General features: G+C 46.0%; 1 protein-coding gene across 1 annotated transcript in view; it reads left to right on the top strand.

Annotated features, from left to right (window-relative positions):
- LOC134965102 (immunoglobulin superfamily member 1-like) overlaps positions 1-14,908 on the top strand; it is a 240,861-nt gene extending 225,953 nt beyond the window's left edge. Inside the window, exons 5-7 of the mRNA XM_063941650.1 lie at positions 1,478-1,765; positions 4,811-4,989; positions 14,402-14,908. Of these exons, the coding sequence (XP_063797720.1) occupies positions 1,478-1,765; positions 4,811-4,989; positions 14,402-14,605 (671 nt within the window). The 3' untranslated portion in view covers positions 14,606-14,908. The remainder of the gene's footprint in view (positions 1-1,477; positions 1,766-4,810; positions 4,990-14,401) is intronic.
- The last annotated feature ends 2,638 nt before the right edge of the window (positions 14,909-17,546 follow it).

The following is a 17,546-nucleotide window of genomic DNA, read 5'->3' as shown; positions in this document are numbered from 1 at the left end:
TTAGCTCTAACTCTGGATCTTTTAAAATATGTAATTGAGTAAAGAATACACCTGTATTCTTCGTATTCAGAAATGAATGCACCTGTTAGATGACCTTGGAAAATGTGACCTGTTTGGGATCCTGAGGACCAAACAAAAAATATATATGATTTAAATTATATTATATTATATATATATATATATATATATCTATATATATATCTCTCTCTCTCTATATATATATATACATATAATTCCAATATAGCCGATGGGCTTGTGGGCCAGTTCTGTCAGGCAGAGAGCCGGGAAGGCAGCGCGCAGCACAGCTTCTGGCTCTCTGCTCTGGCTGCTCCCCCGCCTCCCCTCCCGTCTACATGGAAACGGGGGCATGCACGCACATGCCAGGGCCGAATTCGGAGCCCAGTCCGTCCCTGGTGGCATCCAATGTGGAAAAGATCCAGTGGGTCATTCCAACCCCATTATGTACAAGGTAAAAATGGGAGCAATCACCAATCTTCATGTTTAGAAAATGTATTGATCAGACCATCAACAGAGTATATATAAAAGCTAAAATGAATCCTTACTGCCATGATATGCAGTAATAAGGATTCTTAATATTCAGGAGAAGACCACAATTTATAATAAATATGACCCTTATTGTACAAATTTCAGGGCTGAGCAGCTTACTCTGGGCCTGATTCAGAGATGGATACAGTTCACATCACTGCTGCGTCTCTGGATGTGAAAATATGCTATTGTATAAATACTATAGATACCTCTTGCTGGCTTCTGTGATAAGCTGTTGCATCCTAAGACACAGGGCTAGATGCATCATCGCTTGGAAAGTGATAAAATGGAGAGTGAAAAAGCACTAGCCAATCAGCTCCTAACTTCCATGTCACAGGCTGTGTTTGAAAAATGGCAGTTAGGAGCTGATTGGCTGGTAGTTTTTCACTCTCCATTTTATCACTTTCCAAGCGATGATGCATCTGGCCCACAGTATCGTATCACTTAGAGAAAACATTACGTGAGTGAGGCTACTCAGATTGGCGGCGCAGCTCCACAGCTGAGGCCAGGAAATGTGTTTTGGAAGATGCAGACACTGCCCTCTTGTTACAGTTGAATATGTCTAATTACCAGGATGTTGTTTTTATTTTTACTATGATAAACAACTGTGCAAAATTAATCTAATTTGAAGTTCATAATAGATCATTAAATAAACAGCTCATTGGAGCATGGATTATGATCAAATAAATTCCTGTGATACATTTTTAATGATAATGAATAACTGTACTTTGATTAATACAGTCAGAATTAGTTTGATCATTTGCATAACTTTTTTAACAAAAACAAAATGAGTTTTAATAAGCAGAACTGCAGTGTGTAATTAATGCTAATTTTACAAATATATGCATATACATCAACACCATTTTCACCATTTAGCGACCACTGCGTAATAGGCATCGTGTACTGTTTTACATTTGATTACATTTTTCAGAACTCCCCAGACCCTCACTTTCCTGGAGCTCAAACTCTGACACTGCAAATGATGCTGTGCTGAATATCAGCTGTACAGCACCGGTGAAATATAAAAGGATGTGGTTTCAACTGCTTAATACCAGCAAAGATATAGAAGATGAAATAAAAAGTGTGTCTGAAAACCATGTCACATTTGTCATCCGATATCCTGATCACTCTCAGAAGAAATACTACTGTATATATCGAATAAAGATGGGTGATCACTTTGCAGATTCGATAATCAGCGATCCAGCTATTATATGGGCAGGTAAGTATAAATAAAATGTTAGTTATATTATATAAAATACTATTATATAAAATGTTATATATAGGTTTTTGTAACTTTATGAAGTCGCTGATTGTTTGGTGCAATTTCATTTAGGAAGTGAGAAGGTCAAAAAGTTTGTTCTGTCTTGACCTGATTTTTAAATAGAAAAGGATCAGTGTTGCTATATTATAACAGAAATTGGACAATTGCATGAAAAGAATCAGTTATTAATACATATTACAAGACTAATATCATTTTTGTTGCAGATTCCTTGAAAGATAGAATTCTAAGGTTTCTCCTAATATAGGACAAAACATGTTATTGTTGTACTTTAGTTATGTTTACAGTCAGTTATTGCACTTTGTTCCTCACTTTGTGAACTCAGCAATCTGGAATCTGTACAAAGTATTTACTAATCCAGTATATCAAGCAGACCTTCTAATGAGGACAAGTGGAGATGTTGACCCTAGCACCCAATCAGATTTGAGCTATTATTTATCAAATATTATCTATGACTGAATCTGAATGGTTGTGGGGACATCACCACTTGTCCGCTTTAGGAGATTTGATAAATCTTCCTTATTTGTCACTTAGGACAGTGCATACATTTGATTGGGGATTCTGGAAAGTCCTTGCAGATATTCAAAGGGGTGTTGCAAGAAGAAGACACGGTGAGATTTTGTCTTACGATTTTGACTATATAGTCAAAATTGTAAGGAAAGTTAACCTTGCGATACCAATGTAGTCCCTATCGCACAGTGAGAATTGGGGTTAGCCCGAAACTCACTGTGTGTATGCACCTTTAACTAACAGTCTTCTTTGCACTTCCAAAACCCCTTTGAATACAGTTTGTCTGAACTACTATCTGTACCACCAAACAAGTGCTATCGAAATTGTAACAAAATGGCCATATGTTGGTTCAAGATATTATTTTGTAATACATTGAAACATACATAGATACACCATTACTAATCCGCTCCTGTGCAGATTCTAAATACCAAACATTATGCTCTTGCACATTCAAGATAAAGAATGCATAGTGTTCATGCAGCCGCTGCTATGTAAGGGGAGGAGAGCGCAGCTCCTCTCCTGCCCCTCAATGCTCAGTGAAATCTGGTCGGCGGCTGCATCGTGAACCTCAAATGAGGCACCTGTTTGTTAGCCAATCAGAGCTCGTGGACCGGCAGCCACGACTCCTGATTAGCTGCTGGTCCACGAGCTCTGATTGGATAATGAACCGGTGCCTCATTTAAGATACCCGCCGCCGGAGACCGAACTCATCTCACTGAGTGTTGAAAGTCAGGAGAGGCGCTGTGCCGTGCTCTCCTCCCCTCACATAGCAGCAACAACAGAGGCACTGTGGGGGCATATGTGTATCTGGCACTGTGGGAGCATATGTGTATCAGGCACTGTGAGGGCATATGTGTATCAGGCACTGTGAGGGCATGTGTGTATCTTGCACTGTGGGGGCATATGTGTATCTGGCACTATTGGGGTCCTTAAGTAAACATTACTATGTTAACATATATGTTGATATATAATAGTAATTTTACTATGAAGATGCTAACTTAGAGGGTCATTCAGAGCCAACCACAACAGCAGCCTGCATCGTAGTTTGCCGGTGGTGGTGGCCGCACAGACTGCACGGCCATACACATTGCAATCGCATCCCCAATGGATGCGACCGCAATGTGATTGACAGGTGATGGCATTGCAGAGGTGGGGATATGGCATTGCAGGGGTGGCTCCGGAAAAACGGGGCGGAACCGGACCATTTTTGGGGAGGCTGCGTGACGTCACATGCAGCTTTTCTGGAAAAAAATGTCCACTGACTGCCAGGCTGCGTTGCCAGGGGTCAACCTTAGATCCAATGCATCCGCATTTAGATTGTGGATGCATTAGGGGGCAGCCTCACACATGCTGTGCTGGGTGGCCCCCAGCATGTGCAGAGATGAACGCAGATCTGGCTGCGTATCCAGCCATCTGCGTCATCTCCGAATAACCCCCTTAATGCAGCTTTACAGTCTAGATAAGTGCCCAGGCTTTAATAGAAAAACTCTGGCTTTAGCATGTAGCTATTATCAGGGATGGTTCTAGATCTTGTGGCACCCAGGGCGAAAGTGTCCTTCGGCAAAACCCCCCCAGCCCCCCCCCCCCCCCCACTCCGAGACGGCAAAATAGGGTAAAGGCGCGCGTAAAAAAATGGGGGTGTGGCTTCATAGGAAAGGGGCATTGTGCACCCTGTAGAGCTGTACCCACAGTAGCTGTTGTGCCCTCTGCAGCTGTGCCCCCAGTAGCTGTTATGCCCCCTTGCAGCTGTGCCCCCATTAGTTGTGGTCCCAGTAGTTGTGGTCCCTGCAGTTGTGCCCCCATTAGTTGTGGCCCCAGTAGTTGTGCCCCCTGCAGCTGTGCCCCCATTAGTTGTGGCCCCAGTAGTTGTGCCTCCCTTAGTGTGCCCCCTGCAGCTGTGCCCCCATTAGTTGTGGCCCTAGTAGTTGTGCTCCCCTTAGTGTGCCCCCTGCAGCTGTGGCCCCAGTAGTTGTGCCCCCATTAGTTGTGCCCCCATTAGTTGTGGCCCCAGTAGTTGTGCCCCCATTAGTTGTGGCCCCAGTAGTTGTGCCTCCCTTAGTATGCCCCCTGCAGCTGTGCCTCCATTAGTAGTGCCCAAAAGTAGCTGTGCACCTAGTAAAAAAAATAAAAAATACTTACCAGCCCCGTTCCTGTTCCCGATCACTGCACTCTGTCTCCGGTGCCGCTCCTCTGCGCTATGGGAGAGACGTCATGGCGTCTCTCCCATAGCGCTGCACAGAAAGGTCCTCTCCGCGAAGGGAAACTAGACGCTACCTCACTGCGCATCTAGAATCCCTTCGCGGAGAGGACCTTTTCAAACCCACCGCCGCCACCAACCTAGTTAGCAGCGGCTCATACCACGGCGGCGGCGCCCCGGGACAGCGGCGCCCCGGGCAAAAGTACTGCTTGCCCGTGGCAAGAGCCACTACTGGCTATTATGTAATTATAACAATACTGTATTTGTGTTTGTTTCAGGTGATGACAATGGCCATATAAAAGGAAACATTATACGCCTTTTTCTGTCAGTATTAATCCTGATGTTAATGAGTGTCATTATTGTGAAGCATTTCAAGAGTTTCCAGGAAACTAAAAGGCATCTACCTAATCTGCCTACTACTCGGAAGAAACTGGCAGTAAACTCTGACTATACACAGGTTAGAACCATAACAGCTGTCCACCTAATAATGTGACAGACATTACAGTTATTATTTATTTTGCTAGTCAGTTTCAGTTATTCATGCACTCTGGATATTCAATACTTTATAAAAGTAATAGTTGATTTCAATTGTAGCTTAGGCTGGGTACACACTGTAGGATGTCGGGCAGATGTGACATCGCAAACTATATATCGTAAGTGTATACACACTGTACGATGTATCAGCTGTGACCGCATCCACCCACATCCTGGAGCATGCAAGGCTGTCACATATCTTTTGCTCTCATGTGCATAACAAAAGATATGCGATGTCGTATATGACCTGCGGGAGCGCGCATCGTATACAATATCACCCTTACATACTGTCCGATGTTACCGATATATCATACGAGCAGGAGGCTCGTACAATATATCGGGTGCACATCGGACAGTGGGGTCATTCCGAGTTGATCGCATGTACAGGTAGCAACTTTTTGCTGCTCGTGCAATCAACTAGACGCCGCCTATGGGGGAGTGCATTTTAGCATAGCAAGGCTGCGATCGCTTGTGCAGCCCTACTATGCTAAAAAAGTTTTGTGTGAAACAAGGCTAGCCCTGCAGTTACTTACGCTGTGCGATGGATCCAGTGATGAAGGTCCCAGAATTGACGTCAGACATCCGCCCTCCAAACGCCTGGACATGCCTACATTCGCTGCTCCACTCCCAGAAAGCGGTCAGTTGAAGCCCCGGAACGACTTCCACCTGTCACTCTTCTTGCGATCGCTTTCCTCGTTATTCTTGTCGTTGCCCAGCGACGGCCGTCGCAGGGCAACGATGCGCGTGCGCATTTCGGCCGGCACACATGTGCACAACGAACCCATTCGCACCGCTGCGACAAACAGCAACGTGCGATCGGGTCGGAATGACCCCCAGTGTGTACCCAGCCTTAGGGTTGAGAACAATGCAAAAAAAAAAAAGAGTAACTGTGCTCCTAGACAAACCATGCGACAATGCAAGAGGTGCAAATACATTTATAGTTTCAGCAAGCAGGATAAATACTGGCTGCTTGTGCATGTAGCCCACAAATGCTGGTCAGCTTTATTTTTCACTGCAATTTAGATATGAGTGGACACCACGCCCATCTCAACTTGAAATCTCTCTGCACAATTAGGGCCTGATTCTGAGTTGCACAGTAATAGTTGGCTGATGTTTTAAGTACTTGGGGGGAGGGGGGTATTCAGGTTTGTTAGCAAACCAAAAAAAAAGCACACTAATGGGCATAACCAGGGCTTGAAGTGGTCCTGGAGAGGTGGTGGAACTCATTTACTCCATGGCCCTCATTCCGAGTTGTTCGCTCGTTAGTGATTTTCGCAACGGAGCGATTTGTCGCAAACTGCGCATGCCCAATGTTCGCAGTGCGTCTGCGCCAAGTAAATTTGCCAAAACGTTTGGTATTTTACTCACGGCTTAACGAAGAAATTTCTTCGTTCTGGTGATCGGAGTGTGATTGACAGGAAGTGGGTGTTTCTGGGCGGAAACTTGCCGTTTTATGGGTGTGTGCGGAAAAACGCTGCCGTTTCTGGGAAGAACGCGGGAGTGACTGGAGAAATGGGGGAGTGTCTGGGCGAACACTGGGTGTGTTTGTGACATCAAACCAGGAACGAAACTGACTGAACTGATCGCAGTGGCAGAGTAAGTCCCGAGCTACTCAGAAACTGCAAATAAATTTCTATTCGCAGTTATGCGAATCTTTCGTTTGCAATTCTGCAAAGCTAAGATTCACTCCCAGTAGGCGGCGGCTTAGCGTGTGCAAAGCTGCTAAAAGCAGCTAGTGAGCGAACAACTCGGAATGAGGGCCCATGTCCTGTATCCCTCCAGCAGCTTCCCCACTTCTGTTGTCACTCCAGCCCCCTCTCATCTTGTCTTCAAGATGCACAGAGCCTGCTCCTCTTCATGGCTCCTCTGCACTTCAGTAGTGGTGACAGCATGACCTCACATACGCCAAGATGGTAAAGGAAGCTACTGGGCCCTGAGAAGGGGATGAATGCTGTCCAACAGACACAGCATGTGTGAGTACCAGGAGGGGTGGGCTGTAGATGGAGGAGGACCATGGAGCCACCAGGACCTGAGAAAGGGGGAGGTGGCTGCAGCTCATCAGTAACACATCTATTGATGTAGGTCAGGCCTGGCCAACCTGTGGCTCTCCAGCTGTTGTAAAACTACAAGTCCCATCACGCTTCGCCGTAGTTTTGCTATTCGGAAATGCTAAAACTGTGGCAGGGCATGCTGGGATGTGTAGTTTCACAACATCTGGAGAGCCACAGGTTGGCCAGGCCTGATGTAGGTGATGGGGCAGGTTTTTCTGTTGGAATTAGTGTGCAGGGAAATGGAGGGGGTGGAACTAGTTACCCCTACAATCAGAGCCGGCCTTAGGCATAGGCAAACTAGGCAAATGCCTATGGCTTTTGGTATGCTTAGGGGCACCAGCAGCTTCTGCTGATTAAAATGATATGTGGCATGCCTATATTCTGTGTGACTGCGGCTGTATCTGCATACGAAATGCTACGTTGCAGTGTATTCCTGTAAATCACTGTAATGTAGCATTTCGTATGCAGATACAGCTGCAGTTGCACACAGAATATAGGCATGCTGCATATCATTTTAATCAGCAGAAGCTGCTTGTTCATCCTAGCCACATAGTAATGCAAATAAGATGCATTTTCATAAACAAAAGGCGACCGACGTTAGCAGAGCTGACAGCTGACTCATGCCAGGCATCTCCTGAAAAACTAGCGGTGGTGCTAGGGGGCACCAGCCAAAATCTTGCCTAGGGCATCATATTGGTTAGGGCCGGCTCTGCCTACAATTAGAGATGGTGGAACTCAGTTCTACCTTATTCCCCCTCACTTTAACCCCTGGGCATAACCATGTGCACTGTAGGTGGGGCAGATGTAAAATGTGCAGAGAGAGATAGGAGGAGATTCAAATGTTAGAAAAGTCAGTTGGGTGTCTGTGTTTTGCTGTCTATTAGATAGGAAAAAACAGACTCCCAACTGACTTTTCAAACATTTAAATCTCCCCCTTAGATTTGGGTGGGTTATATTGTTTCTCTAACGTCCTAGTGGATGCTGGGGACTCCGTAAGGACCATGGGGAATAGACGGGCTCCGCAGGAGACATGGGCACTTTAAGAAAGAATTTGGATTCTGGTGTGCACTGGCTCCTCCCTCTATGTCCCTCCTCCAGACCTCAGTTTGAATCTGTGCCCGGACGAGCTGGGTGCTGTTTAGTGAGCTCTCCAGAGCTTGCTATAAGAAAGTATTTTGTTAGGTTTTTTTTATTTTCAGGGAGCTCTGCTGGCAACAGACTCCCTGCATCGTGGGACTGAGGGGAGAGAAGCAGCCCTACTCTCTGCAGATAGGTCCTGCTTCTTAGGCTACTGGACACCATTAGCTCCAGAGGGATCGTACACAGGATCTCACCCTTTGTCGTCCGATCCCGAAGCCGCGCCGCCGTCCATCTCGCAGAGCCGGAAGACAGAAGCCGGGTGAAAGAAGCAAGAAGACTTTGAAATCGGCGGCAGAAGACTCCAGTCTTCACATGAGGTAGCGCACAGCACTGCAGCTGTGCGCCATTGCTCCCACACTACACCCACATACTCCGGTCACTGTAAGGGTGCAGGGCGCAGGGGGAGGCGCCCTGGGCAGCAATTAGAGACCTCTTTGGCAAAAGTTTGCATATTTACAGTTGGGCACTGTATATATGTATGAGCCCCCGCCAGAATTGTACATGAAAGCGGGACAGAAGCCCGCCGTCGAGGGGGCGGGGCTTCTTCCTCAGCACTCACCAGCGCCATGTTTTTTCTCCACAGCACCGCTGAGAGGAAGCTCCCCAGCCTCTCCCCTGCAGTTACACGGTAGAAGAGGGTAAAAAGAGAGCCCCACATAATTAGGCGCAAAAATCAATATAAACAGCAGCTAACATTAAGTTACTGTGTTATTCCTGGGTTAATAGCGCTGGGGTGTGTGCTGGCATACTCTCTCTCTCTGCAGTGGCGCACCCAGGGGGGTTTCCGAGCACCCAGAAACCCCCCTCCACTAAAAAAAAAAAAAAAAAACTAATTTTTTTTTTTTTTTTTTTAGCTGCATGAGTATTATTAATGGCTGTCTAGCGTCCTCTGCAGCCTGCTGTCTTCCTGGTGGCACTGTAAGTGCAATAAAAGTTTACTTTATTTTAATTATAGTACATATATATCCATTTGCATACATATATACACATGTATATACATACATACATATAAACACACACACACACACACACACACACACACACACACACACACACAATATATATATACATGTGTAATTGTGTATATATATGTGTACTGTATGTGTGTGTGTACATATATATATATATATATATATATATATATGTATGCATGTTTAATATGCTATGTATATGTGTATATGTATGTGTGTGTATGTATATATATATATATATATATATATATGTGTGTAGATATATGTATATATATATATATATACACACACACACACACACACACACACACACAGACACACTAGTTTTACGGACCCAGCATATACTGGGTCACCTCAGTCTCCACCCCCGTGATTGGCTCTGCCCAGTTCAGGAAACCCCCCCCATGCAAATCCTGCGTTTGCCACTGCTCTGTCTCTCCAAAGGGCCTTGTGGGGGAATTGTCTTCAGATGAGCATTCCCTGAGTGTGTGGTGTGTCGGTACGTGTGTGTCGACATGTCTGAGGTAAAAGGCTCCCCTAAGGAGGAGATGGAGCAAATATGTGTGTGAGAGGGTGTCTCCGTCGACAACACCGACACCTGTTTGGATATGTGTAATTAAGTGCTAAGGTGAATTTATTGCACAAAAGATTAGAGAACAGACAGGAAATCTACCCACGTCTGTCCCTATGTCGCAGAGACCTTCAGAGTCTCTCAATGCTCACTATCCAAAATAATAGACACTGATATCGACACGGAGTCTGACTCCAGTGTCGACTACAATAATGCAAAGTTACAGCCAAAATGGCAGAAAGGTATTCAATATATGATTATTGTAATAAAAGATGATTTGCATATCACTGATGACTCATCTGTCCCTGACACAAGGGTACACATGTGTAAGGGGAAGAAAGCTGAGGTAAATTTCCCTCCTCTCATGATGAAAAAGAGCGGGAATCTCCAGACAAGAGACTGCAGTTTCCCACAAAGAATTCTCAGGGAGTATCCTTTCCCCACTAGGGCCAGGATACGATGGGAATCTTCCCCTAGGGTGTCACGTTTGCCCAAAAGGTAGCCCTGACGTAATAGCTATTCTCAGGGATCCTGCAGATAGCGTGCACATTCTGGTACACTACTCAGACCGGCGATTGTGTCGGCATGGGTTTATAGCGCTGTGGCAGCGTGGACAGGTACCTTATCAGCAGAGATTGAGCCCCTAGTATGTATATATATATATATATGTATATATAGAGATATATATATATATATTAAAGATGCTGTCTTAAGAGAGATATATATATATATAAAACATGCCCAAAGAGACATGAGTCTACTGGGTCCTAGAGTCAAAGCTATGTCGATTTCTGCTTGACGTGTCCTGTAGAATATGCAATGGACAGATGATGCCGACTTAAGAGGCATATGGAAGGCTGAGGATTGTGTGGAGAAGGGTTCTCGGACCTGGTCTCCACAGCTATAGCTGGTAATTCTGATATTTTGCCTTACATTCCTGCACAGCCTAGGAAAGCACGACATTATCAAATGCAGCCTTTCGAACAAAGAAACAAGAAAGTCCGAGGTGCGTCCTTTCTTGCCAGAGGCAGGGACAGAGGAAAGAAGCTGCACAACACAGCTAGTTCCCAGGAACAGAAGTCCTCCCCGGCCTCTACAAAATCCACCGCATGTCGCTGGGGCTCCACAGGCGGAGCTAGGCCCGGTGGGGGCACGCCTTCGTAAGTTCAGCCACAAGTGGGTTCACTCCCTGTTAGATCCCTGGGCAATAGATATTGTGTCTCAGGGATACAAGCTGGACTTTGAGGAGATGCCCCCTCACCGACGGCCCTGCCGGCTTCCCCCCACGAGAGGGAAACAGTGTTAACTGCAATTCACAAATTGTATCTTCAACAGGTGGTGGTCAAGGTTCCCCTCCTTCAACAAGGAGGGGGTTATTATTCGACCATGTTGTAGTCCCGAAACCAGACGGTTCGGTCAGACCCATATTGAATTTAAAATCCCTGAACATATACCTGAAAAGGTTCAAGTTCAAGATGGAATCGCTAAGAGCGGTCATTGCAAGCCTGAATGGGGGAGATTTTATGGTGACTCTGGACATAAAGGATGCATACCTTCATGTCCCCATTTATCCACCTCATCAGGCGTACCTCAGAATTGCGGTACGGGATTGTCATTACCAATTTCAGACGTTGCCGTTTGGTCTCTCCACGGCCCCGAGAATATTCACCAAGGTAATGGCGGAAATGATGGTGCTCCTGCGGAAGCAAGGTGTCACTATTATCACGTACTTGGACGATCTCCTCATAAAAGCGAGGTCAAGAGAGCAGTTGCTGAACAGCGTATCACTTTCTCTGGCATGATCCTAGACACAGACCAGAAAAGGGTTTATCTCCCGATAGAGAGAGCTCAGGAGCTCATTACACTGGTCAGGAATCTATTAAAACCAAAACAGGTGTCAGTGCATCACTGCACTCGAGTCCTGGGAAGGATGGTGGCTTCATACGAGGCCATTCCCTTCGGCAGGTTCCATGCGAGGACCTTCCAATGGGACTTACTGGACAAGTGGTCCGGATCACATCTTCACATGCATCGGTTAATCACCCTATCCCCCAGGGCCAGGGTGTCTCTCCTGTGGTGGCTGCAGAGTGCTCACCTTCTCGAAGGTCGCTCACCTTCTCGAAGCTACAGAGATATTGCGCCAGGTCAAGGGACCCTCAGGCGATAGCTGTGGACGCACTGGTGTCACCGTGGATGTTCCAGTCGGTCTATGTATTTCCTCCTCTTCTTCTCATACCCAAGGTGCTGAGAATCATAAGAAAAAGAGGAGTGAGAACAATACTCATTGTTCCGGATTGGCCAAGAAGGACTTGGTATCCAGATCTGCAAGAAATGCTCACAGAGGACCCGTGGCCTCTGCCTCTAAGACAGGACTTGTTGCAACAGGGGCCCTGTCTGTTCCAAGACTTACCGCGGCTGCGTTTGACGGCATGGCGGTTGAACGCCGGATCCTAGCAAAAAAAAGGCATTCCGGATGAAGTTATTCCTACGCTGATAAAGGCTAGGAAGGATGTGACAGCTCAACATTATCACCGTATATGGCGAAAATATGTGGCTTGGTGTGAGGCCAGCGATGCCCCTACGGAGGAATTCCAGCTGGGCCGTTTCCTTCACTTCCTACAGGCGGGAGTGACTTTGGGCCTTAAATTGGGTTCCATTAAGGTTCAGATTTCGGCCCTATCCAAAAAGAACTGGCTTCTCTGCCTGAAGTTCAGATGTTTGTAAAGGGAGTGCTGCATATTCAGCCCCCTTTTGTGCACTTTGGGATCTTAACGTGGTGTTGAGTTTCCTGAAATCACACTGGTTTGAACCACTCAAAACGGTGGAATTGAAATATCTCACGTGAAAGGTGGTCATGCTATTAGCCTTGGCTTCGGCTAGGCGTGTGTCAGAATTGGCGGCTTTGTCACATAAAAGCCCTTATCTGGTTTTCCATGCAGATAGAGCAGAATTGCGGACCCGCCCACAATTTCTGCCGAAAGTGGTTTCATCCTTACATATAAACCAACCTATCGTGGTGCCTGTGGCTACTACTGACTTGGAGGATTCAGAGTCACTGGATGTGGTCAGGGCTTTGAAGGTTTATGTAGCCAGAACGGCTAAAGTCAGGAAAACAGAATCTTTGTTTATCCTGTATGCTTCCAACAAGCTTGGGGCGCCTGCTTCAAAGCAAACTATTGCTCGCTGGATCTGTAACACGATTCAGCAGGCTCATTCTGCGGCAGGGTTGCCGCTGCCTAAATCAGTTAAGGCCCATTCCACAAGGAAGGTGGGCTCTTCTTGGGCGGCTGCCCGAGGGGTCTCGGCATTACAGCTTTGCCGAGCGGCTACTTGGTCTGGTTCAAATACCTTTGCAAAGTTCTACAAGTTTGATACCCTGGCTGAGGAGGACCTTGTGTTTGCTCATTCGGTGCTGCAGAGTCATCCGCACTCTCCCGCCCGTTTGGGAGCTTTGGTATAATCCCCATGGTCCTTACGGAGTCCCCAGCATCCACTAGGACGTTAGAGAAAATAAGATTTTACTTACCGGTAAATCTATTTCTCGTAGTCCGTAGTGGATGCTGGGCGCCCGTCCCAAGTACGGACTTCTTCTGCAATGCTTGTATATAGTTATTGCTTAAATAAGGTTAATGTATAGTTGCATCAGGGTTGATCTGATGCTCTGTTGTTGTTCATACTGTTAACTGGGTAAAGTTATCACAAGTTATACGGTGTGATTGGTGTGGCTGGTATGAGTCTTACCCTGGATTCCCAAAATCCTTTCCTTGTACTGTCAGCTCTTCCGGGCACAGTTTCTCTAACTGAGGTCTGGAGGAGGGACATAGAGGGAGGAGCCAGTGCACACCAGAATCCAAATTCTTTCTTAAAGTGCCCATGTCTCCTGCGGAGCCCGTCTATTCCCCATGGTCCTTACGGAGTCCCCAGCATCCACTACAGACTACGAGAAATAGATTTACCGGTAAGTAAAATTTTATTTTCTGTGCAGGGTAAATACTGGCTTCTTTATTTTTATACTGCAATTTAGATTTCAGTTTGAACACCCCCCACCCAAATCTAACTCTCTCTGCACATGTTACATCTGCCCCATCTGCCCCATTATTGTGCTTTTTTGATTTACTAAAAAACCTGAATAAGGCCCTTAGAACGAGTCCGAGATGCACTGTGCATGCGTTCTGTTTGTTACTAAGACACAGAGTGTGGATTTTAGTAGGTTTTCCTGTGAGGTAACAGACAGACACGTGGGAGTCGAGGGTGTATCGCTAACAGCGGCTGCATCTAGACATACTGTACAGCAGGGATGTGCAGTGAGGTAAATAGCTGAGGAGGCACTGTCTAGCACCAGAGCCAGATTTACACACAATATAGGAGCCAAAGGGTTCAAGTGGGCATTATACTACAAACACTCACACAACATGCCATACGCAGACAGAGAAACTGCACATACAATAGGGCTGGTGCATCTAATGGTGCATCTAAAGATGCACCAACGAGGTTTCCAATAGGTGAAAGGTGCTACAAGTGGTTGTCTCAATACAGAAGAACTCGGCCAAAGCATTAGCACAGTATGGTATAGCTGTAACATTGTGATGTTTTCTGTTTCAGATGGTAATAATGAAGACTGAAGATGTGTTGGATGAGGCTTTCCCTAACACAGACAATTCCTCAACCATGGAGAATGTGGAGACTCCAGCACTGCTGCAGTCAGAGAGGACGCCATGTGAAGAAGACAGCGGTGAAGGCTGCAGTCCCTCCAAAGCAACTGAAGTAACAGCAGAGCAGAGCTTAGGGCATGTTTCTGGAGTGTAGCCATGAACTATAAAGGAATAGCCCTATGAGGAGGTCTATATAAATCACCATTAATTATGCATTTATAAATGAGTTTCTGAAGTTCATGAGTCTTTCTTATATAAACATATATTACTACATACCGGCTGTGTATCTATCACACACAGTGCATTAGACCTTTATTGTATCCCTAATATATACATTTATATAAATTCATTAATCTATTATTTGCTCACAAACATTGATGATGTTTTGAAAATATACATTATATACCAATATTATTATATTGTATTTTAATACTTGTTTTTTTCTGTAGTTGTACATATTAAACTTTCCATTAAGACAAAAAGTTTGCTCATTGGTAGAGATGTGCACCGGAAATTTTCCTGTTTTGTGTTTTGGATTTGGATTCGGTTCCGCGGCTGTGTTTTGGATTCGGATGCGTTTTGGCAAAACCTCCCTGAAATTTTTTTGTCAGATTCGGGTGTTTTTAAAAAAAAAAAACCCTCAAAAACAGCGTAAATCATAGAATTTGGGGGTAACTTTGATCCCATAGTATTATTAACCTCAATAACCATAATTTCCACTCATTTCCAGTCTATTCTGAAAACCTCACACCTCACAATATTATTTTTAGTCCTAAAATTTGCACCGAGGTCGCTGGATGACTAAGCTAAGCGACTCAAGTGGGCGGCACAAACACCTGGCCCATCTAGGAGTGGCACTGCAGTGTCAGACAGGATGGCACTTAAAAAAATTTGCCCCAAACATCACATGATGCAGAGATAAATAAAAAAAAAAGAGGTGCAAGATGGAATTGTCCTTGGGCCCACCCACCCACCCTTATGTTGTATAAACAGGACATGCACACTTTAACAAACCCACCATTTCAGCCACAGGGTCTGCCACACGACTGTGGCTGAAATGACTGGTTCGTTTGGGCCCCCGCCAAAAAAGAAGCAATCAATCTCACCTTGCACAAACTGGCTCTACAGAGGCAAGATGTCCACCTCCTCCTCATTGTCCGATTCATCACCCCTTTCACTGTGTACATACATCCCCCTCCTCACAGAGTATTAATTTGTCCCCACTGGAATCCACCATCTCAGGTCCCTGTGTACTTTCTGGAGGCAATTGCTGGTGAATGTCTCCACGGAGGAATTGATTATAATTCATTTTGATGAACATCATCTTCTCTACATTTTCTGGAAGTAACCTCGTACGCCGATTGCTGACAATGTGACCGGCTGCACTAAACACTCTTTCGGAGTACACACTGGAGGGGGGGGGGCAACTTAGGTAAAATAAAGCCAGTTTGTGCAAGGGCCTCCAAATTGCCTCTTTTTCCTGCCAGTAAATGTACGGACTATCTGACGTGCCTACTTGGATGCTGTCACTCATATAATACTCCACCATTCTTTCAATGGTGACAGAATCATATGCAGTGACAGTAGACGACATGTCAGTAATCGTTGGCAGGTCCTTCAGAGGGGACCAGATGTCAGCACTCACTCCAGACTGCCCTGCATCACTGCCAGTGGGTGGGCTCGGAATTCTCAGCCTTTTCCTCGCAGCCCCAGTTGCGGGAGAATGTGAAGGAGATGCTGTTGACGGGTCACATTCAGCTTGACTTGACAAGTGTCTCACCAGCAGGTCTTTGAACATGTGCAGACTTGTGTCTGCCGGAAAGAGAGATACAACGTAGGCTTTAAACCTAGGATCGAGCATGGTGGCCAAAATGTAGTGCTCTGATTTCAACAGATTGACCACCCGTGAATCCTGGTTAAGCGAATTAAGGGCTCCATCCACAAGTCCCACATGCCTAGCGGAATCGCTCCATTTTAGCTCCTCCTTCAATCTTTCCAGCTGCTTCTGCAAAAGCCTGATGAGGGGAATGACCTGACTCAGGCTGGCAGTGTCTGAACTGACTTCACGTGTGGCAAGTTCAAAGGGTTGCAGAACCTTGCACAACGTTGAAATCATTCTCCACTGCGCTTGAGTCAGGTGCATTCCCCCTCCTTTGCCTATATCATAGGCAGATGTATAGGCTTGAATGGCCTTTTGCTGCTGCTCCTCCATGAAGCATATAGAGGGTTGAATTCCACCTCGTTACCACCTCTTGCTTCAGATGATGGCGGGGCAGGTTCAGGAGTGTTTGCTGGTGCTCCAGTCTTCGGCACACGGTGGCTGAATGCCTAAAGTGGCCCGCAATTCTTCGGGCCACCGACAGTATCTCTTGCATGCCCCTGTCGTTTTTTAAATAATTCTGCACCACCAAACTCATTGTATGTGCAAAACATGGGACGTGCTGGAATTTGCCCACATGTAATGCACGCACAATATTGGTGGCGTTGTCCGATGTCACAAATCCCCAGGAGAGTCCAACTGGGGTAAGCCATTCTGCGATGATGTTCCTCAGTTTCCGTAGGAGGTTGTCAGCTGTGTGCCTCTTATGGAAAGCGGTGATACAAAGCGTAGCCTGCCTAGGAACGAGTTGGCATTTGCGAGATGCTGCTACTGGTGCCGCCACTGCTGTTCTTGCTGCGGGAGGCAATACATCTACCCAGTGGGCTGTCACAGTCATATAGTCCTGAGTCTGCCCTGCTCGACTTGTCCACATGTCCGTGGTTAAGTGGACATTGTGTACAACTGCATTTTTTAGGACACTGGTGACTCTTTTTCTGACGTCTGTGTACATTCTCGGTATCGCCTGCCTAGAGAAGTGGAACCTAGATGGTATTTGGTACCGGGGATACACTACCTCAAGAAATTCTCTAATTCCCTGTGAATTAACGGTGGATACCGGACACACGTTTAACACCAACACAGCTGCCAAGGCCTGAGTTATCTGCTTTGCAGCAGGATGACTGCTGTGATATTTCATCTTCCTCGCAAAGGACTGTTGGACAGTCAATTGCTTACTGGAAGTAGTACAAGTGGTCTTCCGACTTCCCCTCTGGGA

This window comes from Pseudophryne corroboree, chromosome 10 (assembly GCF_028390025.1).
Source record: "Pseudophryne corroboree isolate aPseCor3 chromosome 10, aPseCor3.hap2, whole genome shotgun sequence".
NCBI lineage: Eukaryota > Metazoa > Chordata > Amphibia > Anura > Myobatrachidae > Pseudophryne > Pseudophryne corroboree.
This window is presented reverse-complemented; position numbering and strand designations above follow the sequence as displayed.